Source organism: Podarcis cretensis (genome assembly GCF_951804945.1).
Source record: "Podarcis cretensis genome assembly, chromosome: 12".
NCBI classification, from domain to species: domain Eukaryota; kingdom Metazoa; phylum Chordata; class Lepidosauria; order Squamata; family Lacertidae; genus Podarcis; species Podarcis cretensis.
The window spans coordinates 12,876,160-12,902,955 of record NC_137181.1 but is presented as its reverse complement, the minus strand read 5'-3'; the positions used below and the strand labels follow the sequence as shown (position 1 = coordinate 12,902,955).

The 26,796-nt window shown below is 47.2% G+C and overlaps 1 protein-coding gene across 2 annotated transcripts in view; it reads left to right on the top strand.

Moving 5' to 3' along the window:
• The first annotated feature begins 276 nt into the window (after nt 1-276).
• CNPY1 (canopy FGF signaling regulator 1) overlaps nt 277-26,796 on the top strand; it is a 64,516-nt gene continuing 37,996 nt past the window's right edge. Inside the window, exons 1-2 of one of the 2 annotated variants that reach the window (XM_079947084.1) lie at nt 277-447; nt 6,014-6,135. In XM_079947084.1, coding sequence (XP_079803210.1) covers nt 6,030-6,135 — 106 coding nt within the window. In that variant the 5' untranslated portion in view covers nt 277-447; nt 6,014-6,029. Of the gene's footprint in view, nt 452-6,013; nt 6,136-26,796 lie in introns of both variants that reach the window. The other variant, XM_079947083.1, reaches the window with a different exon arrangement.

Here is a 26,796-nt window from a genome sequence, read left to right as displayed (position 1 = left end):
TTCTAATGAGCCTCCCCACAACATGTTCAGGAAATCTTAAAACAGGGCCACGTGTCATGCAGGTGATTTCACTCACCATGGCAACTGGAATTCCATTCTCTCCCCTGTGCTACCTGCTTGGGGCAGGAAAACAGGAGCTTTCCATTGGCTACCTGGCACCTTGTTTTTCCCCACATGGTGCCCTGTGATTGGTTCACTCTTCTCCCCCCCCCCCCACCGCCGCTTCACTTTATGATAACAGAAGTGCTGGGAGAGCAAAGAGGTGACAGCTGCATCAGTGACAGACCCAACTGCTTTATTGAGAAAGAGAAATGAGAAGATCGTTGTGCTGAAGAGGGAGGAAAAAAAATCTCTGGATGAACATCAGCTTCTTAAAAGTTACCCAGTCTGAAACTTACAGCCATACATACTGCAGCTTGGGTTGAACAGAGGCTGAAATCTTGCAAAGTAGGTAAGCTTTTAAAATCCAGCTGATGACTCTGAATAACATTTTATGAATCAAACACAGGAGCTTTGGGCTTATCTTCAGAATGGTTTTGTTTCGTTTGAGATCACTGAAGTCCAGTTCAGTTTGGATTAGAAATATAGGGTAGAGACTTTTTACTCTAGGGTATTTTTGCATCTCTGTAGGTTTGTTAGCCTTGGGCCCAGAACGAAGCCCTCCTTCTGTCCCCATCCTCACAACGTTTATTTAATTTTAAAATGATATTTCCTGCCAGCATGACTCCAAAGAGCCTTGAGGGAAGCTATATTCAGGTTCCTGAATTATGTTGCATTTGCTAAGGGACATAGCAACAGAAAACACTAATTTATTCTGCATCCTGCTACCAGGTACCATAGCTAGTTTTGAAAAACAGCTCCTCTTCCTTTTCCCTCTCAAAAACAAGGTAAAGTTTTTAAAATGTCTGAAGCCCTAGGACTGTCCTGAGTTCTTTAAACAGAAAGAAATAACCACACATATATTTACAGAAGTACTAAGTGAAATCTAAGATCAAAAAATGATAGCACTTGATTTCATGGGACAGGCTACATTAACTTCCCCCTCCCAATGTACCTTAGTTTTGCATTTCAATGGCAAGGCAACATTTGGATTTTTTATAAGAAAAAGTTAAACGGTGCTTCTGCAAAGCACATCTTAGAAGTTAAAATTGTGTATAAGTTAAGAAGTTCATCAGTCCCTGGACTGAAGTATGAAAAGCTAGGCAAAAAAAATCCCAGTTTCTCTTTTCTACTATGTTCAGATAGGAACTTATATTTACCAGCCTTTGAAAAACCGAATCTAAATTTGCTGGGCTGCATGCACAATGTCGAGCATTTATTTCCCACCTCTTTTTAAATGAGATTATGGATGGCTCCAGCACAAAGAAGCATAATGCAGAGTGAAAAGTGGGGTGCTATGTGATCACAAAGTCTCTCTCCTTTCTCCAGTGGAGGCTGGTCCATTAGGGTGAATGGGGCATGGCCCCACCAACCTGTGCTTGCTTTGGCAGCACATATACTAAAACTGGACCCCACCAAATTCAGTTTGTGGGACGCGGGTGGCGCTGTGGGTTAAACCACAGAGCCTAGGATTTGCTGATCAGAAGGTCGGCGGTTCGAATCCCCACGACGGGGTGAGCTCCCATTGCTCGGTCCCTGCTCCTGCCAACCTAGCAGTTCGAAAGCACGTCAAAGTGCAAGTAGATAAATAGGTACCGCTCCGGCGGAAAGGTAAACGGTGTTTTCGTGCGCTGCTCTGGTTCGCCAGAAGTGGCTTAGTCATGCTGGCCACATGACCCAGAAGCTGTACGCCGGCTCCCTCAGCTGATAAAGCAAGATGAGCGCCGCAACCCCAGAGTCGGTCACGACTGGACCTAATGGTCAAGGGTCCCTTTACCTTTACCTTTACCTTCAGTTTGTACTCACCTGCCTGCCTCCTTACTCACAAGGCACCCAAGGGGTGGTGAAGCCTATTACCTTCCTTGTCTTTAATCTTGATGTTGATCTTACAGAACTCAGCAGGGAAGGGGGTACAATGAGAATTAGTTGGCTCCCTCTGTCACTGGCTCTCGCTTCACCTCCTGTGTCTTCCTTCCCTTCCACCCTACCAGTCTCAATGGTTGCTCGTGGTTATCTGCCCAGGCAGTGTCAATAGATGGAAAGGATTTTTCTGGACCAAGTTTAATACCTGCTCTTTTCCCCCCTTGACAATATGGTCCATGCTGTTCACTATGAGGGCTCTAGTCATCTGTTAGATTATGCTGATGCAGTGTGGAAGTGTTGCATGTATACACACACATGCTACAGAGTGAATGAAGAGGTCCCATAACACACCACACACTTTCAAGTTATGTCAAGCAGAAACTTTCAGTAAGTGGCTGTTGTTGTTCTTCATCCACTACACATGCAGTTCTATCGTGTTTTTGTCTGTGTGTTGACCGGGGAATGTATAAGTGCAATGAGAGATAGGTGGATGTGTTCAAGGAAGGGATGTGGCCCTCCAGATGTTGGGGTTGCCAGCAGAGCTAAAGGTCAGGGATGATGGAAGCTGAAGTCCAACAGCATCTGCAGGGCCACAGGTTCCCAGTCCCTGATTCAGTGGTTCATATCCAGCCAACACAAAAGACAAATCAGAACGAGCGAGAGAGAGGGAAACAGTGGAAATCTTTCAGAACTCAGTTGCCAAAGGCTGCCTATGGCAAAGAGAGACCTCTTCAGTTATTGGCTGGTGGAAGAGTCGCCACTTTAAGTCTTTTAAAATGGTATTGCGTTATCACCCAGCTCCACTCATTCAGAGAAGGGAGGCAGCAGGACTCCTGATAAAGGCAGGTGAGCACCATCCAGGGAAGAAGGATTCTTCTCCAAGGGAAAAGGTGAACTGTGATGAACCACCTGGAACCCAGAAGGAGAGTGAAAGTACATTCACTGCTCTGCAGGAAGAGGATGAGGCTTTTACAAAGGAGCAAGGCCACACAGAGAACCCACTGTTTCTGCTGGTGGCTGCACAGACCAGCTGAGGTCTCTTCATATATAGAAAAGAACAAGGAGCTGTCCACTGAGGACTTTCAACCAAGGGTGCTGAAGCTAAGGCATGGCTTGGACTTGTTCCAAATAACTGGAAGAAAGATACTTTGGAGCTGCTATTCAGGACTACTAACTTAGAACTCCATACGACAAAGGCTTTAGGACATGGTTATAAGGACAAGGAGAGTTGCTAAGAGTTAAGAGATTAAGCAGAATCAACAGGGTTGCACTCCCTCTGTCCCTCTCCCAAGAAAAGTAATCCATTGGGGCATCCAAGGCTGATTCCATCCCAAACCTGAACCAGCATCCAGTCTGGAATGGGTCCCAATAATCACTTTCCTCCAAGAGCACCTGCAACTGATGAAGCAGTAGTTATCATAAACCTCTGGGTGCAGGGTGAGTCCCCCCCCCCAATGACCATACTACTGACTCTGTAAAGTGACACTAGATTACTGACACTAGATTACAGGTGACACTAGATTACTGCTGACTAGTTTGGGTGGGAATTGCTCCTTGTCTGCTGAGGAAGCAATCTGTTTGTTTGGAAACTTGGCTGAGACCAGCATGCTGGCAACCCGTCCCCCCGTCCCCCCATAGGTCCATGCCTCATTGGCTTTGCAGAGTTGTTATTCTTTGGTTTATACACACTAGAGAAACTGGTTCCACCCATGAAGTTTAGAAGGGGGAGGGGAGAACAGCTGCCAAGGTATCCTGGAGTTTGAATCTGACTCAGTTTGGAAAGCCCCCAAGAGCGGATGGGGCTTACTTGTATCTATGAGATTCAAATAACATTTTACAAACATGCAAATAGTTAAAAGGAACTAATTTTGATCATCTGGGGGATAGGGAACTTTTTCAGTACCAAAGTCTTGCAACACAACAGTGCAGGGTGGCTTTCTTTGCTCTCACCATTGGTGGCAAAAGATACAGATCTGCCAACTCTCACACTTCACGAAAGATTCCTAACTGAGCTCCTTTATCTCCTGTTTTCAGCTCTGATGCCTCCCACTTTGCCTTTGGTTTTGCCTTGTCTTTATTTTTTATGTATAGAAAGAACAATGTTAATCAAAGCAGTTCAAGAGCTGAGCTTGCAAAACAGTTTTCTACATAGTTCAGGTCCTTTGCAAATCCATTAGCCCCTTGCACTACAGCTCAGGTTCTTTGTATGGAGCTAAGCAGGAAAAACGTTGCTTTGCTGTGTGATGCAGCAAGCTCAGCTCTCGAAGCTTGAAAGATAGCTTAGATTTAAGTCCTTGTTGGTAGATGTTGTAAGGAACATCCAACTCAGAACTCCCAACATGTGAACATAAGAAGAGCCCTGCTGGATTGGATCAAAAGCCCAATATTTAATTTCTGGCACTGAGGCTCAAACAAGCTGTGGCAAGGCCGAAACGGTGTGCTTAGCTCTCTTCAGCAAAAGGAGAGTTCCAGGTGCAGTCCAGGGGGTATTTAAATATCAAATAAGGATGTCTTTGTTGCTGTAACAGAAGCGCGGCACTGATACAGAGAAATCTCTCAGACAGAGGGAAATGGATCATCGCAACGTGACAGATCGATTATGTACAACACATCTTGTTACAGGTGCATCTTACAATACATTGCATAGTGATACGGAAAGATGGGCAGACTTTTTTGCACTGTGTTTAAAGCATGTGACAGAAGGATAATGTTCTGGAAATTCATCTAACACAAGAGCACTTCTCAACGGCTAGCTGGTTTGAAAACCCATTTCAATGTTTGTGATAAGAATATGACACTATTAGAAGAGGCCAAACCAGAAGCCTGAGTGGCCAGCAAGGTGCCTGTTGAAAGCCCATTAGCAGGGCCTGAGTGCAATTTATGATTCCTAGCAACTCATATAAAGAGGCGTTCTGCCTCTGACCATGGAGGAAGACCCTAGCTGTTATGGCTAGCAGCCATTGATATAGCCTTATCTTCCATGGATTTCTCCAATCCAAGTTGGCACCCATCGCTACACCTTGTGGTAGTGAGTTCCAAAGTTTAACTGCATGCTTCATTGTCCTAAATCTCCTACCACTGAGCTTCATTGAATGGCCTGTAGTTCTAGGGTTATGAGGGAAAAAAGGAATACCCGTATTTTTTGCTCTATAAGACGCACCAGAGCACAAGACGCGCCTAGTTTTTGGAAGAGGAAAACAAGAAAAAAAATATTCTGAATCTCAGAAGCCAGAACAGCAAGAGGGATCGCTGCGCAGTGAAAGCAGCAATCCCTCTTGCTCTTCTGGCTTCTGGGATAGCTGCACAGCCTGCATTCGCTCCATAAGACGCACACACATTTCCCCTTACTTTTTAGCAGGGAAAAAGTGAGTCTTATAGAGCAAAAAATACGGTAATTTAGGCACATTTGCCTTATACAGAGTCAGACTATTGGTCCATCCAGCTCAGTAATGACAACACAGTTTGGCAGCGGCTTTCTAGGGTTTCAGACAGGGAGTTTTTCCCAGTCCTATCTGGAGATTTCGGGGGTTCGACTTGGGGCTTTCTGGGTGCAAGGCTGATGCTTCCCCACTGAGCTCTGGCCCTTTCCCCACACGGTGCAAAATTTTACAGACCTCTAGGGTATAAAAAAGGAGAGTAGGCAAAGTCATGCACACAACACCAGTACTAACTTTTTAATGAGAAAAAAGGTGAGTTATAATGTTATAACCATAGGGGATCTGCTCCACCTCCTTGATCATTTTGTGTTTAAAAATGGTATGGAATTGCAACTTATTTATATAGGCTTCCACTAAATTAGCCTTCTCCTAATGCACACATTATTTGATTGGAGAACTGCTTCGCAAAATTCAGAAGGTGGCAGATTTTGAACTCTAGTCTGCATGCGGTTTTGCAAAGTGCAAATCAGATCGGCTGGCATTTAAATTTCTCCCCATCCCTAATACCCATGGTTGTTATTTAACCCTATCTGAGTGTGCCAGGATTGGGGCTATAAATGGCCACCTATAAAAAGCACATTTGTGTTTTGCTGATGCCCTGTCTATCCCCTCAGATTGGGTGCCTGAGGAATGGCTGTGTCTCCAGTGACGCTGTTGCTCCTGCTACCGCCGCTGCTGCTTGTTCTGTTCAGCGACACCGCTAAAGGACAGCGAGACCCAGAGCTGTTCTGTGGAGGTTAGTAGCCCAGCTAGGCATTTCCTCATGTGCCTCATTGACTTAGCACATCACAAGTGCCGTGGTTTCCTGGAATTAGGTCAGTTACTGCTAATCCCCCAAAACTCTCACCTTTGAGTATGGCCAGCTCTCAGCAATAGGGCAGCTATTCATGTGTGGCTGCTTCCCATTTTACACCAGCAGCATAATGGGAGACTGTGGGTTGGATCCAACTTACCTGCAGCAGGCTCATTTAAATCAATGACTATGTATTGGATTTGAAATTGTTTTTATATATTTCATTGTTTTGACTGTTTTTATGCCTGCAATTGTTTTCTATTTGGTGTTATTGTATTGTGACAGTGCTCTGAGGTGCTTTATGGGAAGCGATCCATAAATCAAACAAGCAAAAATACAAATAATGTTGATTTTGAATAGTCTACACTGAGTATGTCTTTGTTGATGGCTCTGCCTGTCAAAGGTAGCCATGCTTCTGAAAACCAGCTGCTAGAAACCACAGCAGGAGAGCGCTCTTGTGCTCAAATCCTGCTTGCAGGAATGTGATTGGCCCCCCTGAGAAAAGGAGGCTGGACGAGATGGGCCACTGGCCCAATCCAGCAAGCTCTTCTTACATTCTCAATTGGATGCAACCCCATGGGCAGTATTATTCAATTAAGTTTTACTCATATTAGACCCACTGAGATTAATGGACATAATGTTCATTCATTTCAATGAGTCTACGCTGAGTAAGGCTGAGTAAGGCTGAGCCTACACTGAGAAGGCTGATCGCCGAAGAATTGATGCTTTTGAATTATGGTGTTGGAGAAGTCTCTTGAGAGTCCCGTGGACTGCAAGAAGATCAAACCTATCCATTCTGAAGGAAATCAGCCCTGAGTGCTCACTGGAAGGACAGATCGTGAAGCTGAGGCTCCAATACTTTGGCCACCTCATGAGAAGAGAAGAAAAGACTCCCTGGAAAAGACCCTGATGTTGGGAAAGATGGAGGGCACAAGGAGAAGGGTATGACAGAAGACGAGATGGTTGGATAGTGTTCTCGAAGCTACCGGCATGAGTTTGACCAAACTGCGGGAGGCAGTGGAAGACAGAAGTGCCTTGTGTGCTCTGGTCCATGGGGTCACGAAGAGTCGGACACGACTAAACAACAACACCCGACAACATTGGTCAAGGATCAGGTTAGGGAGAGCTGCTTGAGGAGAGCCTAGCTGGCTGCATCTTAAACCTGCATCCCAAGGGTCTTGGGTCCAGTTTTGCTGAGCAGCTCAACAGCAGAGCATCTGCTTTGCATGCAGAAGGTCCTGGGTTCAACCCTGACATCTCCAGGTTAGGGCTAGGGATGTCTACCCACCTCCTTCTGGCAACTCCTGTGGCCAAGCTGGTGCCAAATATATTGCTCTGCTCTCCTTTGGACCACATCAGCAAGGCCGAGAGAGGGGTCTTGTCGTCTGGGCAGCCCAGGAGCTCCAGTGTGCTGGTCCCGGGGGAAAGGTACCGTGATCGTAGTCAGAGTTCACGAGATGAGAGGCGAGGTCCGAAACAGGGAGCCGGGCGGGGAGCAGGAACGCTGGAAGGTCAGGAACAGGAGGCCGAGCAGGGAACAGGAACACTGGAAGGTCTGAAGCCAACAAGGTCTGAAGCTCCCGCAACCTGGGACCGGGCTGACCGACCTTTATCTTCTTCTAAGGCCAGGGGCGGTCCCGGCCCCCAGGAGCCCCGCCTCCTCTGGCCTTAAGGCGAGCACTCCTCCTGGGAGCAACCAGTTCCCTTCGCCTCTCTGCCCTAAGCCTCTGTAGTTCAGGAGAGGCCGAAGGGTTACTGGGCCCCGGAGGAGGCTCACCTGTAGCCACTGAGTCCTCAAGCACCTCTGGGGCCAGAAGGGTTTCACCTGGTGCCTGCTCTTGAGGATCTGACACAGGTGCAGGCTCCTCAGAATCTAGGCCTTGCCCCAGTTCAGCCGGCCCTGGAGGCGGGGACTCCTGTGCAGGCTGGGATTCCTCTGGTTCAGCCTCTGAATTGGAATCCCAGGCCATCACACCATCCCCCCTCCCAGGCCCCCCCCTCAATCGAGGGTCCGGACCCGGCTTGCCGGGGTACGCCGCATGGAACTCTCGGAGGCAGGCAGGCGCGTGGACGTTGGCCGCTGGTTCCCAGGAACGGTCCTCCGGTCCATACCCCTTCCAGTCAATGAGATACTGCAGCTTTCCCCTGCGGTAGCGGGAGTCCAGAATGCGTTCCACCTCGTACTCAGGCTCTCCCTGAACCAAAACTGGCTGCGGTCGGGGACGGTTCGGGTGGAACTCGTCGGGTGGGGCCACTGGACTCAGAAGGGACCTGTGGAAGACCGGGTGAACCTTCAGGGTTGCGGGCAACCGGAGACGGAATGCCACAGGTGAGACTTGGTCCACGATAGGAAACGGGCCGGTGAAACGGGCGTCCAACTTCCGCGAAGGTCGAGAGGGGTGGAGGTGGCGAGTGGAGAGCCATACCAGGTCACCGACGCGAAGTTCCGGCCCCACCTGGCGGTGGCGGTCAGCCTGGGCCTTGTACGCCTCCTTGGCCTGGTGCAGTTGCTCCACCACAAAGGGTCGAGAGGGGTCAGGGTGTTGCAAGATCGGCACTCTCTGGAAACAGGCCTTCAACCCCTGAAACGCCTCCTCTGCCTCCTTGTTCCAGGAAAACGGCGTCTTCGGGCGCAGTAGCCGGGTCAACGGGGTGGTGCGATGAGCATAATCTGCAATGAAGGTCCGGTAATAGTTGGCGAACCCCAGGAAACGCTGTAGGTCCTTGCGGTTCCGAGGTGCCACCCATTCTCGAACCGCAGCCACCTTCCCAGGATCCATCTGCACCCCATCTGGAGAGAGCCGGTGACCAAGAAAGTCCACAGACCGCTGATGGAACTTGCACTTGCTGAGCTTTGCATACAAACGGTGCTCACGCAAGCGCTGCAGCACGGTCCGGACATGTCCCTCATGGTGAGCCGGGTCACGGGAGTAAACCAGAATGTCATCCAAGTACACCACCACGTACTTGTCTAGCAAGTCCTGGAACACGTGGTTGATGTACCGTTGGAACACAGCAGGCGCGTTGCACAAACCGAAAGGCATAACCAGGTATTCGAACTGCCCGTACCGGGTCCCGAATGCTGTCTTCCACTCATCCCCGGCTCGGATCCGAATCAAGTTGTAGCCCCCCCGGAGGTCTAGCTTGGTGAACACCTGTGCCCCTTGCACCCGCTCCAGCAACTCCGAGATAAGGGGCAAGGGGTACCGGTCTGGGATGGTAATTTTGTTCAGGGCCCGGTAATCATGGCAAGGGCGGAGTTCCCCACATTTCTTCTTAACAAAGAGCACTGGCGCAGCGGTGGGCGAGGTAGAAGGCCTAATGAATCCACGCTCCAGGTTCTTGCGCAAGAAGTCCTGCAAAGCCTCGCGCTCCGGCTCTGTTAGAGAATATAAGTGACTCACCGGTAAGGGCGCTCTGGGCTGGAGGTCTATGCCGCAGTCAAAAGACCGATGCGGCGGCAGCTGGTCTGCCCCCCATTCCTCGAACACGTCTTGGTAGTCCCGGTACACGGCTGGGAGCATGGGTGCTGCCTCCTCCGTGGGCGCGGCCGCTAGCATCTCGGACTGAGCATGGGAACATGGGTCTGGGAAGTGCACAGTCCGTTTGACCCAGTCAATCTGAACGTTGTGTGCCTCCAGCCAGTCCATCCCGAGCACTAGGGGGAACCGGGGCATAGAGGCAATGTCCAAAGTTCGCAACTCCCGGTGCTGCTGGAGACACAGCACCAGGGGCTGGGTCTCCTGAGTAACGGCACCTGAACGTAGAAGCCGTCCGTCAATTGCTTCCACCTGTACCGGTTCTGGCTTGTTCCGAAGTGGCACCTGATGATGGGCAGCAAACGCAGCGTTCATATAGGAACGGGTTGCTCCTGAATCTACCAAAGCATGGGTAAGAATCCAGGGCCCACCTGGAGGGTATAAACGTACTGGAACCATAAGGTGTTGCAAATCCATTGGTGCGGGCCCATTCTGCGCTGTTTGGGACCCCCGGTAGCCAGGGCCATCAGCTACTGGGGTTGGCGGTTTCCCCTGTGGCTGGCGTTTCTCAGGGCAGGACCGGGCGTAGTGTCCACTTCCGCCACAGTAGAGACATAGATTCCCCTCCCGACGCCGCACCTTCTCTGCGGGGAAGAGGCGTGGCCGCACTGCCCCGAGCTGCATAGGCTCCTCCGATAACTCAGTTGTGACCGTAGGGCTGCCGGAAGAAACTGGTGCCGAGAACTGGAAGTGTCGGCGGCCCCGGGCCTGATGACGGTCCTCCAGCCGGTCGTCTATCTGTAGACTCCGTTGAATGAGAGTGTCTAGCGTGGTGGGGCGTTCCATTGTGGCCAGCTGGTCCAGTATCTCGTCCAAAAGCCCTTCGAGATACTGGTCCCGCAGCGCCGAGTCATTCCAGGTCAAGTCCTGTGCCAACAGCCGAAACTCCGTGGTGTATGCGGCCACTGTGGACTTGCCCTGTTTCAACCACCGAATCACCCGGTTGGCTTGACTCCCTTTCTGGGGGTTGCCGAACGCGGCCTCCAAAAGATTGCAAAACCCCGTATAGTCTGCCAGCAAGGGGGAGTCTTGCCTGAGTAGCGGCAACGCCCACTTGGCCGCCTGGTCCTTTAACAAACTAATCAAAAAGTGCACCTTGGTGCGGTCGTCAGGGAAGTTCCGGGCTTGCCCCTGAATATACAGCTTGGCCTGGGCAAGGAACATGGGAAAGCTGGCCGGGGCCCCATCAAATTTCTCAGGCAAAGCCACTGGGTACTTGCCAGGAGCCGGGGCGTCGGCCCCAGGAGCCGGTAGGGTGTCCAAGCGCTGCTGAAGTGCCGTAACCGCGTTGCTGAGCTGCTGCACGGTGTGAGTCAAGGCCTGGTTCTCCTGGGCTATTGCCAGCAGCGTAGCCGCTTGGTCGGCCATGGCTTCTGGCTCTTCCCGAACGCACCCCAACAAAGAGGGAGTGCGGGAGGTGGCGGGAGCAAACTGTGCTGGTCCCGGGGGAAAGGTACCGTGATCGTAGTCAGAGTTCACAAGATGAGAGGCGAGGTCCGAAACAGGGAGCCGGGCGGGGAACAGGAACGCTGGGAGGTCAGAAGCAGAAGGCTGGGCAGGGAACAGGAGCGCTGGAAGATCAGAAGCAGGAGGCCGGGCAGGGAGCAGGAACGCTGGAAGGTCAGGAACAGGAGGCCGAGCAGGGAACAGGAACACTGGAAGGTCTGAAGCCAACAACGACGTTGCTCCCGCAACCTGGGACCGGGCTGACCGACCTTTATCTTCTTCTAAGGCCAGGGGCGGTCCCGGCCCCCAGGAGCCCTGCCTCCTCTGGCCTTAAGGCGAGCACTCCTCCTGGGAGCAACCAGTTCCCTTCGCCTCTCTGCCCTAAGCCTCTGTAGTTCAGGAGAGGCCGAAGGGTTACTGGGCCCCGGAGGAGGCTCACCTGTAGCCACTGAGTCCTCAAGCACCTCTGGGGCCAGAAGGGTTTCACCTGGTGCCTGCTCTTGAGGATCTGACACAGGTGCAGGCTCCTCAGAATCTAGGCCTTGCCCCAGTTCAGCCGGCCCTGGAGGCGGGGACTCCTGTGCAGGCTGGGATTCCTCTGGTTCAGCCTCTGAATCGGAATCCCAGGCCATCACATCCAGACACACAGCCCAGGCTTGTGCCCCAGGGAGGTCACCTCAGTGCTGCTAACACAAAAGTTTGACTTCACCCCCAGAGGCGCCGTCTCTTGAGACAGATCGATACGCCAACAATCTGCAGCGATCAGCAGGTGAAGTATTCCATGCTGTGGAGATATAAGCATGGTCTGCCCATGTCTGCAGACCAAACAGCAGTCAAGGACCACAGAAGCAGTGTTGCTGGAAAGAGAAAAGAAAAGGCTGGTGACAATCTAGTTTTTGTATGGCTCATGGAGTGTCATGTAGGAAGCTGTGTGATGTGTAACTTGTACTGAGTCAGACCATTGGTCCATCAAGGTCCTGTTGTCTATATCAGGGGGGACAGGGGGCCTGTGCCCTTTCATACTGCATCACAGTGTGGTACGCTGGTTTGACATCAACTGCTAGGAAGTGCCTACAGAGGGTGGTGAATATAGCACAAGATATTATGGGCTGTCCCATGAATCCACTAGATGACATCGCGGAAGAACATTGCCTCAGGAGAGTGAGGAAAATTCTCAGGGGTGATTCATACCCTGGCCGGCACTTTCTTGATCTCCTGCCCTTGGGCAGAAGATATAGAAGCCTGATTAGTCGCACCAACAGGGTAAAGAACAGCCTCTGTCCATGGGCTGTTGGGCTGCTGAATGAAAAGATAACAACAGGGCAACTGACTTTTGGGTTTGTTTGGTGGGTGTGCGTCAGTAAATGAGGGGAATTAAGACTAAGAGAGCTGGGGGGGGGGTGTGCTCGTGTAATCTCACTGTATACAAGTTGTACAAGTGACAATAAAGTATTTCAATTCAATTTCAGTCTACAATTCCCATCCTCCCAGAGCATTGGCCCTGCTGCCCAGCAGTGATGGGACCTGGAGTCCAGCAGCATTTGAAGGGCCATAGGTACTCCATCGCTGGTCTACATTGACTGGCTGTGACTCTCCAGGATCTTTCCCAGCCTGGAGATGCCAGGGATTGAACCTGGAAACATTTGCATGCAAAGAAGATGCTCTACCACTAACCTGTTCCACTTGCGTCACTGGACTCACAACTACTGTTGTGGCGGGGAAAGGCTAATGTGCTGGTCCAGTTGGTCAGCATGTAGTTCCCTCCTCTGGCCAGAGGTGGGGGTGGTGTGCAGGCTGGCTTTCCCAAGGGTCAGGTCCCACTGCAAGCTTGATCTTTGACACACACCGGGGCTCCAAGTTTCAAGCCACCACTAGCACATCATGCAAGAGGCGATACCAAACCTTCCTCTGCAAAAGGCTAGTTTGCAACCTGCAGGAATTTCTTTTTCACTTGGGGAGCCATTCAAAGACATGAAGCGGTACAGCCTGGTCTAAAGTGGTACAAGCTTGGATTTCGGCCATTCCATTCTACTGGAATGTGGTGGGGAGATCAGGTCTGACGACTAAACAACAACACACTGAGTAAAACTTAGCTAAAGCTGAGTAAAATGCTGAACACCACTCCATTTTCCAGGTCCCACCCTTTGTTTTTCACTTGGCTGCTTCTCCCACTGCTCCAGCAACATAATGAGAAAGACCCTGTTTAGGGGCGCAGAATTTGGTTGTTTATTTTGCTGTCGTCTCAGCTACTCTTCCCGCATAATCTCCTGTTGCGTGCATTTCCAGGGCAGTGGTGTGAGATGCACCGTGGAGAAGCACCACCAATGCTGCAGAGATGCCTTAAGAGTGGCCCTTGCAGTTGATTCACACGTGGAGGTGCATCACACACTATTCTTCTTCTTCTTCTTCTTCTTCTTCTTCTTCTTCTTCTTCTTCTTCTTCTTCTTCTTATTATTATTATTATTATTATTATTATTGTCATTATTTGAATTGAATTTATATACCACCCTATACCAGGAGGTTTCAGGGCAGTTCACAGAATAAAATCAAAATATAAAACCACAAAATACATAATCAAAATAAAAACAACCCAATAACCCCCCACCCGAATTGAGGTATGATTGTAAATCCAAAGATATTTTTCAAAGGGCCAATCAAACACCATCTTCTAGTCCAATATGCTGTAGGCGAGAGGCTACATGATTGAGAGCTCCCTCATTTTAAAACCCACACACATAGAAAACATGGCTAAGATGGACTCCCTTCCCTGGCCTGCTGATTTTCCATGGGCAGGGAGATTTTGATGCAGGGAAGCATTCAAGAATAAAGTCAGTCACCCACCTTCAAACTGCAATTTCTCCGTTGCTGGGACACTGTACCATAGGAGTTCTCTGAATATGAAGATCTGTTCCTAGGATTTATTTTCCATGACCAGCCTGGGTCTTAGTAGTTATAAGGAAAGTATTGCCGATGAATAAAGCATGCAAGTTTAATACTACTACCAAAAGTAAGTGATACGTTCATATTGACCCTTTTATTTGTGCAAATAAGGCTGCAATCCTATATTTATTTCTCTGGGAGCCAGGGCCGTTGAACACAGTTAACATTCCCCATGTTACTTTATTTGATACTTCAGTTATAAACAGCTCTTAATATCAAACCAGCTTGAAGATATTGAAATCCTTCTAGAACTTGTCCTTGCTGGCTGGCACAGCGCATTCTGCATAACCTAATACCTCTATGCAGGGAGTCGGTCCATTCAGGAGCACCCATGTTGCCCTCTCGTCCTCTTCTGCAATTCCTCCTGGCTCCAAAACAACAAGGCTTTGTCATCTATTGACAGTTGCATGCAGGAGGGGAAAACTCTCCATCTGTGGTCGCCGAGCAGAGAGACAAGTGGCTGTGTCTTTTAACAGATGGCACAATGAGCTATAAGAAACGTGCATTCCCCCCTGAGACGGATAACCTGACACGAAGTAGTTTCAGCAACATATTGAAATAAACCCTCCCTTATGAGTGTCGGTGGCTGCAAAAGCCGCCGCTCGTCAGTCCCCGGATCCCTTGACAAAAGTCTGGTTTGGGTGATGCAAGCGCGGCAGTTTTGAGAGACAGACCACCTTGTGTTTCCTGAAAAGTAGCAGAAGGAAACAAGGTGGCAATTGATGTGGCTTACAGATGCGCATGGATTTAAAGGGACCAAGAGCTGTAGCAGCCATCGTTCTCCCACCCAGAATGAGATCTACGCAAGAAACAGAGGTGTTTCCCTGCTGTGGTTGAAAGCAGGTTGCAGCAGTTCTCTTTTTCTCCAGTTAATTTCCGGACTCTACTCTGGAGTGCATTTCAGTGTACAGTGTTTCCTATGCCACCACCCCACGGAAATTTCACCATCTCCTTTTGACACACACTGGTCTGCTGCAGATGGAACTGGTGGGAAGGGAAATGCTGTAGAATTCCCAAGACGATGCTTTTGAAAAGATTTTTGTGTCCCCAGTATGGTGTAGTGGTTAAGAGCGGTAGACTCGTAATCTGGGGAACCGGGTTCGCGTCTCCGCTTCTCCACATGCAGCTGCTGGGTGACCTTGGGCCAGTCACACTTCTTTGAAGTCCCTCAGCTCCACTCACCTCACAGAGTGTTTGTTGTGAGGGAAGAAGGGAAAGGAGGTTAGCCACTTTGAGACTCCTTCAGGTAGCAATAAAGCGGGATATCAAATCCAAACTTTTCTTCTTCTTCTTCTTCTTCTTCTTCTTCTTCTTCTTCTTCTTCTTCTTCTTCTTTTTCATTGCTATTTAATTCTCCCTTAGGATAGGGATGGAGAACCCCTTTTGGCCCAAGGGCCGTATTTAAACATGGCCAATCTTCTGGAGGCAGCATTCCAACATTGGTTGTGGCCAAAGCAATCAATAACAATCCATTCAGTGAAATAACATAAAATAAAGAAAAAAACAGTGCCACCCAGAGAAACATCCATGAGCAAAGGCACTTCATGGATGGGGAAGGGAGAAAACAGGATCCCACTTCCTGGCTCCACCCTCAAGCCTATGTTTTCATCCTAAACTGCCAACAGAGTCTAGGCTCATAAGATCTCCTCCCCTTTCTCTTTCCCCCCTCTGACAAACCCCGGCAGGATCCTGTGGTGCTGATCCAAGTGGGGCTCTGTGTTTGGGGCAGTCAGCTGAGAGGGATCCCTGCTTGTCAAGGAACCATCTTGTTTGTTTACCTGTCCACACCTGAAGTCATGTATGATGTCAGGGGCAAGTCAGGTGGACCTGGTTTGGGGGAAACAGGCATGTGGGCCAAATTAGGACCCCTTCTATGCCTAGTTAGGCCCCCCATGGGACAGAGGGTCCTCACTGCTATTTTACCCCATAGCCACATCCCCTCATTGCAGGCTTGGATGCCTTCTCCATAGCATAATGGTTAATTTGCACGAGACCCAAGTTATTTTAACTCATCGGCCTTTCGGATGACTTGGGATTGGCTATGGTTGCTAAGACCTTTACAGAATCCAGACTAGGCAGATTTCCGCCTTGTGCTCGACAAGAGGGCTCTGGTTCTGTGTAACCTCATTGCTAACAACCTTGCTTTGCATGTCAGATATCAGCCTGCAAGGCTGCCTAATGAAGCCGGGCATCCCACTGATTTATTGACAAATGCCACGGCATAGAATTGATCCAGCTTTTTCCTTAGACTAAAAATGTTCCACCAAAAGGAGCATTCAGTGCTGAGTATAAACAAAAGTGCTTAAGACCAGCCAAGGAAGTGGGCTCAAGATTTAGGTCATGATATACAATTTGAAGATTGGGAAAGGATGTGGAAGGCGAATTTAAAATTTACAGACTGTATTTTATTGAAAGAGAATTATATGAAAATGATGTCTAGATGGTACATTACACCAGGGAAAGTGGCTAAAATGTATAAGACGGGATCAAAAACTTGTTGGAGATGTAAAGAAAAAGATGTGGTGGGAATGTGGTGGGAATGAAAGATGTGGTGGGAATGTGGTGGGAATGAAAAAAGGTCAGAACTTATTGGGAAATGATATATAATGAATGAAAAAAAATTTTTTTGAAAAGACTTACGTTAAGAAACCAGAAGCATTCCTCCTAGGGATTTTAGATCAAGAAATAAGAAAAGACAACTGGAAATTATTTATGTATACAACAACAGTGGCAAGAATTCTACTAGCACAAGCTTGGAAGACAGAAGAAACCCTAACGAAAGAACAATAGCAAGAAAAATTCATGGAATATGCAGAATTAGCCAAATTAACAGATAAATTACATGAAAGGGACAACAAAGACTTTAAAAGAGAATGGGAACCATTTACAATATATATGAAGAGACAACATGAAGAGCTGGACTCATTGGCAGGGTTTGAGTAAACATTCACAAATGTAAATAATAATAATAATAATAATAATAATAATAATAATAATGATGATGATGATGATGATAGATGTAAATGTATTAGGAATTAATTGGGGAAATAATACGCAGGATGAATAAATTGAAAGTAAAACAAAGTGGAACTATGAGGGAAGTCCAGGGGAGGGGGGCAGGAAAAAATGGAAAATTGTTAGAGAGATATTTCATAACGGATGTATATATTGAAAAACCAGTAAAAACTATTTAAAAAAAAAAAAAAGACCAGCCAAGGAACACACAGGTTGGAGCAGTGTGCCGTGAAGCAGAGGAGCCAAAATTCCCCTCAAGGCACCCTCTCCAGCCGATTCCTTTGCCACGGCACCTGCGTTTATCTGGAGTGGAAGGTCTGCAGGTTGCAGCCAGTTCTGCGTATTCACATTCAGTTCATGCAAGGGGACGGTAGCCAGTTGCAGAGTCTGAAAGGGCTCCCTAGAAGGTGCCCAACACTGTCTGCACACTGCAACATTGCAGGGAAATATCCGTAATGACAGTCAAGCTTCCCTTTGGGGATGCTGCGCATTGGAAGGCAGTTGTTAGGCTTTCCAGATAGGAGTGGCTGAATCCAGTCCAGGAAGGAACGAGAAAGGTAAAATTAATAGCCTCTCTCAAATATTAAGGTGGGCAACCAGCATCTGTGATAAAGGGATAGAATTTGGTTGCAGGTGATGAGAAACACTGCTTTGGGATGCAATCATACATCCACCAACTGAACTGTGTCTAGGATCGCACTGTGAATCGGGTATAATCTATCTGTAAAATATGTTAGTTCAGGGCTGAGGATCTGCAATGTATGTGTGAACGTCTGTACTGTGTTGCCGCTGGTGCCGAGTTTTATATTTTGGACCGTCGGTTTGCCATTTTGGAATCACAGAGTCCTGCAGAGCCTGAAAAGTACTGAAGGAAGTGACCTTCCTTTAAAAAAACAAACCAACCCACTGTTATGTACTGAAGTTCTCACCCTGGGCCAGCAGGGGGATACTGTAGATAGTTTTCACTCAGGTTCACATATGCAAATAAGGAATTGAAAGTGACATTCAGTGATTGGATAGTTATAGAAAGTTGTTACTGTTGCGTTGTAGTTGAGCTCTATATAAGCAGGTTGGCTGAACCCTTCAGTTCAGTTCTGTTTTGGCCTGTGAATAAACAAGAGCTGTCTGAAGAATCGCTGTGTCGTCTGATATGCTCACCCACAACTTAACACCCACCTCAGCTACCTAATGACGATTCTAATAGTAAAAGGTGGGGAAAGGTGAATATTAAAAGTAGCTTATGGGGTAGTGGCTAAAGTATCAGGCCTGGCCTAGGGAGATTTAAGGTTCAAAACCTTCTCAAGGCCTCCTGGCCTTGTTCACACTTCACAGAAGGGAGCCTCCAGCTTGTGGCCAAATTTGGCTTGCCAGGCCATTCCCACCCCCGCCACAGCCATATCCACCTGCCTCCCACCCATAGGAGCCAATTCCTAGAAGCTGAGGTCCCTTCACCCCCCAATAAAATATTTGAGGGACCACCTCCCCAAAATAAATGAGCATTGCCGTTCAAATGGTTTGTGATAGATTATGTGGGGTAGGGCTTACCAGAAACCCCCCTCCCATATTTTATTCATTGGCACCCCTGCCCCCAACTGATGGCAAGTGTGGGGCAGGTAAAGCTGTGGCTGCAGGGGAACCATGGTGTTCCTGATTGTTCTTCCACAAGTGGGATTTGTGCCTGCTGCCCTTTCAATGTTGTGAACTTCCCTGTGATCTTCGGACGAAAGGCGGTCTACAAATTCAATAAATAAAATAATGAATCTGGTGCCAAATGTAAGCCCCTCTGGGAATTTTGTGTTTTTAATGTTTTGTTGGGAACTGCCCAGAATGGCTGGGGCAACCCAGTCAAGATGGGCATCATATAAATACTTTTTATTATTATTATTAAAAATTATAATGGTTCTGCTTGGAAGTTCCTGATCGGAGCTGAGTGGGCCCAATCCCTGCTGATCGCAAACTCTATATAAGCGGGCTGGTTGAACCCTTCAGCTCAGTTCTGTTCTGGCCTGTGAATAAACAAGAGCTGTCTGAAGAATTGCTGTGTTGTCTGATATGTTCACCCACAACTTAACAGTTGTGATTGCATCTTTCCAGTCTGGAGGGAAGAAAACACCGAATTCTGATTTAGCATTATGCCCGAAAAATGGGATTGTGGGGTTTTCACTGGCAACAAAACACAACGTGCAGCTAAGGTTTGTTCTCAGCTTCCTGGTTGTGGGTTTCTGGAGCAAAAGTCTCTTGGAGCTGTGCTCCCCCCCCCCCCCCCCCCGTGTCCCTCTGTGCTGCATCACTAGGTACCTCCAGAATTTGCATTTGCAATATGATGCCTTTGTGTGGATATTTGCTTTGGCAAATTCAAGGCAACTGCTTTATTTATCAAAGGAATTGCCGGCCAGTGAAGAAATGTGTGACAGCAGGTTACACGGCTGCATATTTGGTCCTGGGAGTGAGTCAGGCATCGAGGCAATTATCTTCCATTCAGGATGACAACTGAGAGACGTGCTCATTCTGTCTTGAGGAATAACCCTGTTATTTTAGTATTTATTTCCAGGCTTCTGAACCAGTGCTAACTTGTCATGATGCAAAAGCCCCCTTTGCTTCTGCTTTGGTTTCCTATCTGGGCTGGATTATTCAATTACTGGCTGTTTGGCCTCCTCTCAACCTTTCTAAATCATTTCCAGCTCCCACACAAGGCCTTGGCAGGAGTTGAAAGATGGTTTCAACTGAAAATTTCACAGCTTCATCAGCCCTTCCCGGCCGCCTGATCTCCGGACTTAATTAATTTTAGAGGAGGACTGGAACAAGCGTTCAGACGGAATAGGCCTCATCTGTCTTCTGGGGGCACTGAGGCAGTGGGGCAAAAGAAACATGCAGAGCGCCCTCTGCTGTTGGTGCAAGGGAGTACCAGAAACATAGTCCCAGTTCTGCATCAAGCACTGGTTCCCAGTCTGTGCCAGGATCCTGCACATCTCAGACCCTGGGCAGTTCTCTTTGGAGGCAGTGATGTGGGACCGCACAGAGACATTTGACACAACTGGAGGACCCAGAACAGCCGTCTCCAGCTTGGTACCCGCCAAGAACTACAGTTCCTATCCCATGCTGGCTGGGGCTGATGGGAGCTATAGCCCAAAATATCCAGAGGGCACCTGATTGACTAGGAGTGCCAACTTGACTAAAATATTTGGGGGCTCAAGTAAGCCCCACCCTGAATAATTGATCATGATGTGGTGCTTGTACACCATTTGAATGGCAATGCACATCAACACTGGGGGGCCCCCATACCCCTCAAGTATTTTATTATGGGAGTGAAGACACCTCGGCCCCTAGGCGTTTGCTCCTATATGGTTGACAAAGGCTGATCTCCAAGAACCAACCATCTCAAGGTAGCCTGGAGTGCTTCTGTGCATGGATGGTATGTCTGAACACCGCAGTGACTCATCTGAGCACAGCCTTGATTCCCAACTCTTTCCCTTCACCACCCAGGCCTCAAATGCGACAGTGGCAGCAGACCCAATGGGAAGCACAGAGTTCTGCAGGAGCGGCCTCCTGGCCCTTTTGCCAGGGGTCTCCTTGGGTGCAAAGGTCCACTGTGGAGGAGGACTTGAAGTCACAGAATCTTTTTGCCCAATGCAGGGCTTGAACCCCAAACCCTGAGATTAAGAGTCTTGACCCCATCTTCTTTCCTGCTGAGTTCCAGAAGGGCAACACCAAGAAATAAGACAGAGGATGCTGACAGCCAGGACCAAACTCTGGTATCACTAGGAAGGCTGGATGTTGGCTGCCTGGGAAGAAACTGATGTTGGCTGGGCACAGTCCCATTCACTCGATAACAGACCAGCCTCCACTGCTACTGAGCAATGCAGTGTCCAGCTCTTTTATTCTGGTCACCTGCAGTCAGCTTGCCTTGCGTTCCTTCCAGCAAGAGAGGAAGGAGAAGCAATCTTTAAGGTGGTGTTTAGAGGGCCGCTGGAGCAACTGAACATCATCAAAGAAAGTAGCGCGTAGTTAAACTGTGGAACTCACTGCCACTGGAGGCACTGAGGGCTACCAACTTGGATGGCTTTAAAAGAGGACTGAACAAATCTATGGAGGATAAGGCTGTCAGTTGTCGCTGCCAATGATGGATCTGCTCTGCCTCAGCGGTCAGAGGAAGTAATGCCTCTGAATTGACCAGTGCTTGCAGGTTTCCCACAAGGATGTGGTTGGCCACTGTGGGAACAGGATGCTGGTTCAGGTGGCCCATTGGCCTGATCCAGCAAACTCTTTTTATGCTCTTCATGTTGGTGCAAGGCTGTAATATCTGAACGAAGCCATCTCCTTCCCTGAAGACCCTCTTGGATATTAAGGTTGGCAGGAGACGATCTCTTGGTAGTTCCACCACCCGCAGCAGCAGTCCATATCCTAATTAACATCAAGTATAAGTAAATCCTGACTGAACAGAAACTTGATCTTAATTTGTCAGAAATGTTTTAGCCATATGGTTATCCTGCGGCTCCTAGCTGCAAGAATTTAAAGACAAAAATACACAGAGTTCCCCGAGTTCATTAGAACAGCTAATACATCTTGAAAGCATGAACCTAGCAAGCTGTTTCATCGCTGGAGAGCTGCAAAGGAGGAGGAGGAGGAGCCACTTTTCTTGGCAGCAGCTAAGAAGTTTTTAGTGAGATTTGTGTGGAGCTCTTGATAGACAGCTTTTAGGACAGAGTTACCTTGTCTGGCAGCAGCTATGTATGTGAGGAGTTCACCCTTTTTAAAAGAAGATACAGAGCTTGTATCAAGGTGGAGAATCTGTGGCTGCCCAGATGTTGTTGGACTACAACTCCCATCATCCACCGCCCTTGAGTCTTGGCCATGCTGGCTGGGGCTGATGGGAGTTGGAGTCCAACAGCATCTGGAGGACTGCAGGTTCCGTATCCTAGACTTCCATGCTTGTGGGATAGAACAGGTATAACTTCCAGGGTACAAAAATAAAAATAAAAAATAGCCAGGCATTTGTAAACCACTTTTGTTTTTAACTCCTATAGCAATTCTGTATAAATGAGAGCCAGGCGGCCAATAGCAGCTCTGACTTGTAGCAAATTGTGAATAGCTGACTAAACAGGGGCCCCTCCTTGCAGGAACAGCCAATGCCTTATCAGCCAAGGGCTCCCCAGGCACTAAACAGATGAGCTTAGTTGGAACAGACTTTGTTATGTTTTGACGCTTTATTGGGAAATCAGTTTCTTCTGTGAGGGGGGAAAAGGGTGTTTGTATTGGAACAGATGGTATTCCCTTTTGAAAGGTGCCAAATCTCTAACTAGACAGGAAACAAAATCCTCCCCTCCCCTCCAGGAAAGGACTGCCCCTCTCCCTATAGCACCTCTCCCTTCACCACAAGGTAGAACTGCTGAGTTGAATATATTTGCTTTAGGTGCTATATATTTGCAAAGATGCTGAAGTATTTCACTAGGCTTTTAGGACAACCTTCCCCAACCTGATGCCCATCAGATGTTTTGGACTGTAGTGTCCATCAGCCCCAACTAATGTAGTCAATGGTCAGAGACAATTGGAGATGGTACCTGACAACATAGTGATGTATGGAAGTGAGAGCTGGACCATCAAGAAGGCTGATCGCCAAAGAATTGATGCTGGAAAGTGTTGCTGGAAAGAGAAAAGAAAAGGCTGGTGACAATCTAGTTTTTGTATGGCTCATGGAGTGTCATGTAGGAAGCTGTGTGATGTGTAACTTGTACTGAGTCAGACCATTGGTCCATCAAGGTCCTGTTGTCTATATCAGGGGGGACAGGGGGCCTGTGCCCTTTCATACTGCATCACAGTGTGGTACGCTGGTTTGACATCAACTGCTAGGAAGTGCCTACAGAGGGTGGTGAATATAGCACAAGATAGTATGGGCTGTCCCATGAATCCACTAGATGACATCGCGGAAGAACGTTGCCTCAGGAGAGTGAGGAAAATTCTCAGGGGTGATTCATACCCTGGACGGCACTTTCTTGATCTCCTGCCCTTGGGCAGAAGATATAGAAGCCTGATTAGTCGCACCAACAGGGTAAAGAACAGCCTCTGTCCGTGGGCTGTTGGGCTGCTGAATGAAAAGATAACAACAGGGCAACTGACTTTTGGGTTTGGTGGGTGTGCGTCAGTAAATGAGAGGAATTAAGACTAATAGAGCTAGGTCGGAGTGAAACAGTATAAATTGAAAGCCTTTGCAGATGACTTGGTAATAACATTACAGGAGCCAGAATCTAGTACGAAAAGAGTTTTGGAACTGATATATGAGTTTGGTCGGGTGGCGGGATTCAAATTGAATAAGCAAAAAACTAAGGTTTTGGTAAAAAATCTGACATCTTCGGAAGCAGAAAGGTTTCAGAATGAGACAGAGTTAAATGTGGTTAAAAAAGTGAAGTACCTAGGGGTTAATTTGACTGCTAAAAATTTGAATTTATTTAAAGATAATTATGAAAAATGTTGGTCAGAAATTAAAAAGGATTTAGAAATTTGGTCAAGATTGAATCTTTCCTTGCTGGGTCGAATTGCAGCTATAAAGATGAATGTATTGCCAAAGATGTTGTTTTTGTTTCAGACTCTACAGATTGTGGACAGAGTGGAATGTTTTGGAAAATGGCAGAAGGATATCTCTAAGTTTATCTGGCAGGGCAAAAAGCCCCGAATAAAATTTAAAATATTGACTGATGCAAAGGAAAGAGGGGGGTTTGCCCTGCCAGATTTGAAGTTATATTATGAAGCTGCAGCTTTCTGCTGGATGAAAGATTGGTTACTTCTTGAAAACACTGATGTCCTAGATCTGGAAGGGTTTAACAATGCTTTTGGTTGGCATGCATACTTGTGGTACGACAAGGTAAAGATTCATAAAATGTTCAAAAACCATATTGCCAGAAAAGCAATATTTATCGTTTGGACAAAATATAAAGACTTACTAGAAAGTAAGACCCCGAGATGGTTATCACCAATGGAGGCTAAGGCCCGGAAGAGACTCAGTATGGAGGCCGGCTGGCCGAAATATTGGGAATTAATAGAAAAAATTGGAGACAAATGGAGGTTGCAGAGCTTGGAGAAATTAAAGAATAAGGTGCAAGATTGGTTACATTACGCCCAAATTCAAGAGGTTTTTAAATTGGACAAAAAGATAGGATTCCAGGTGGAGAAGTCGAAATTAGAGACAGAACTGTTGGAACCAAAGACTAAGGTATTGTCAAGAATGTATAACTTGCTGCTTAAATGGAATACACAGGATGAGACTGTTAAATCAGCCATGATAAAATGGGCTCAGGATATAGGGTATAACATTATGTTTGAGGACTGGGAAAGGTTATGGACCACCGGAATAAAATTCACGGCATGTAATGCTTTGAAGGAGAATATTATGAAAATTATATATAGGTGGTACATGACCCCAGTCAAGCTTGCAAAAATATATCACCTGTCTGATAATAAATGTTGGAAATGTAGAGAGGCTGAGGGGACATTCTTTCACCTCTGGTGGACATGCCCTAAAGTGAAAGCCTTCTGGGAAATGATCTATAATGAACTAAAAAAGGTATTTAAATATACCTTTGTTAAGAAACCGGAGGCCTTCCTCTTGGGCATTGTCGGCCAGAAAGTGTTAAAGAAGGACAGAAGCTTCTTTATGTATGCGACAACAGCAGCAAGAATACTTATTGCAAAGTACTGGAAGACACAAGACTTGCCCACACTGGAAGAGTGGCAGACGCAATTGATAGACTATATGGAACTGGCTGAAATGACTGGCAGAATCCGAGACTTGGGAGAAGAAACAACGGAAGAGGACTGGAAAGAGTTTAAGGATTATCTACAAAAATATTATAAGTTGTATGAATGTTAAGTATTTGCATGATTTAGAAAATACCAGCTCCAGCGAATAGGCTTTGTAAAATAGAAAATTAAGTTATAAGAAAAGGTCAAAATTTAAGGCAATATTTTGTTTAATTTTAAGGTATGAGCAATTGATAAAAATTATCTTAAATTTAGAAGTATAATATGTGGAAAGTACAAAATAAGGTATGAAATAAGGTAATAATTTGCTGACATTCTGATTTTAAATAATGCAGGGTAAGGAGATGTGAGGAAGTCCAGTTAGTTATATAAGAAAAGTTATATTGAATGGTTGGTTATATTTTTCTCTTTTTTCTTCTTTATTTTTTCTTATTTTTTATTTCTTTCCTTCTATATGGTTTCTTGGTGTATTTGTCTTGGCTTTTTGGTGTAGGGATCTTGTATTATGTATTTTGAAAATTTAATAAAATATTTATTAAAAAAAAAAAGACTAATAGAGCTGGGGGGGTGTGCTCGTGTAATCTCACTGTATACAAGTTGTACAAGTGACAATAAAGTATTTCAATTCACTTTCAGTCTACAATTCCCATCCTCCCAGAGCACTGGCCCTGCTGCCCAGCAGTGATGGGACCTGGAGTCCAGCAGCATTTGAAGGGCCATAGGTAACTCCATCCCTGGTCTACATTGACTGGCTGTGACTCTCCAGGATCTTTCCCAGCCTGGAGATGCCAGGGATTGAACCCGGAAACATTTGCATGCAAAGAAGATGCTCTACCACTAACCTGTTCCACTTGCGTCACTGGACTCACAACTACTGTTGTGGCGGGGAAAGGCTAATGTGCTGGTCCAGTTGGTCAGCATGTAGTTCCCTCCTCTGGCCAGAGGTGGGGGTGGTGTGCAGGCTGGCTTTCCCAAGGGTCAGGTCCCACTGCAAGCTTGATCTTTGACACACACCGGGGCTCCAAGTTTCAAGCCACCACTAGCACATCATGCACACCAAACCTTCCTCTGCAAAAGGCTAGTTTGCAACCTGCAGGAATTTCTTTTTCACTTGGGGAGCCATTCAAAGACATGAAGCGGTACAGCCTGGTCTAAAGTGGTACAAGCTGGGATTTCGGCCATTCCATTCTACTGGAATGTGGTGGGGAGATCAGGTCTGAAAGTTCTGAGCTGAGGAGAACAAGGAGGAAGCAGCCAGGAGAAATTCATGCTTTTCCTAATCTTGCAATGCAGTTTCGCAACCGAGAAACCTGTACAAAAATGCCTATGCTTGTGTAGCGTCCACATATGAATTCATATATTACTGAAAATTGCGTACAGAAATGTGTTATGTTACGTGAAATTGCTTTGTGAAAATGTTTATAGGAGGCACAGTTGCATTAAAAATGTGTATACTGGGAGAAATTTGCACAGAAATGCTGGTTTTCTTTCTTTCTTTTGCATATATGTAAGTTTTTATTACTTTTTCCAAACATTCTCACAATAACCTTCAAATCAAATACATTGTTTCATAAGTTGACTCCCATCCTCACCACCACAACATTTTTACTCAAACCTTTTCTACCGCATAATATTACCTATTACCCAAAGTCTCTCTATTACAATTATTTTTGAAATGTTGATTTTCATGAGGTGTTTTTAAAAATAAAATAAAAAAGTGATGTGATGTGATGTGGAAATGTGGAGAAAAAAACTGAAGGCTGGAAAAATGAGAAAAACCAGAAATCGATAGATCCAACCATCCCTGATTGACCATCACCTCCATGGGACAAACAGCACCTTTGGGTGCTAGTGGATTAAAAACCACTTCTGCTGTGCTACTTCCCTGAAGTTACTTGCTTCCCCCAACTGC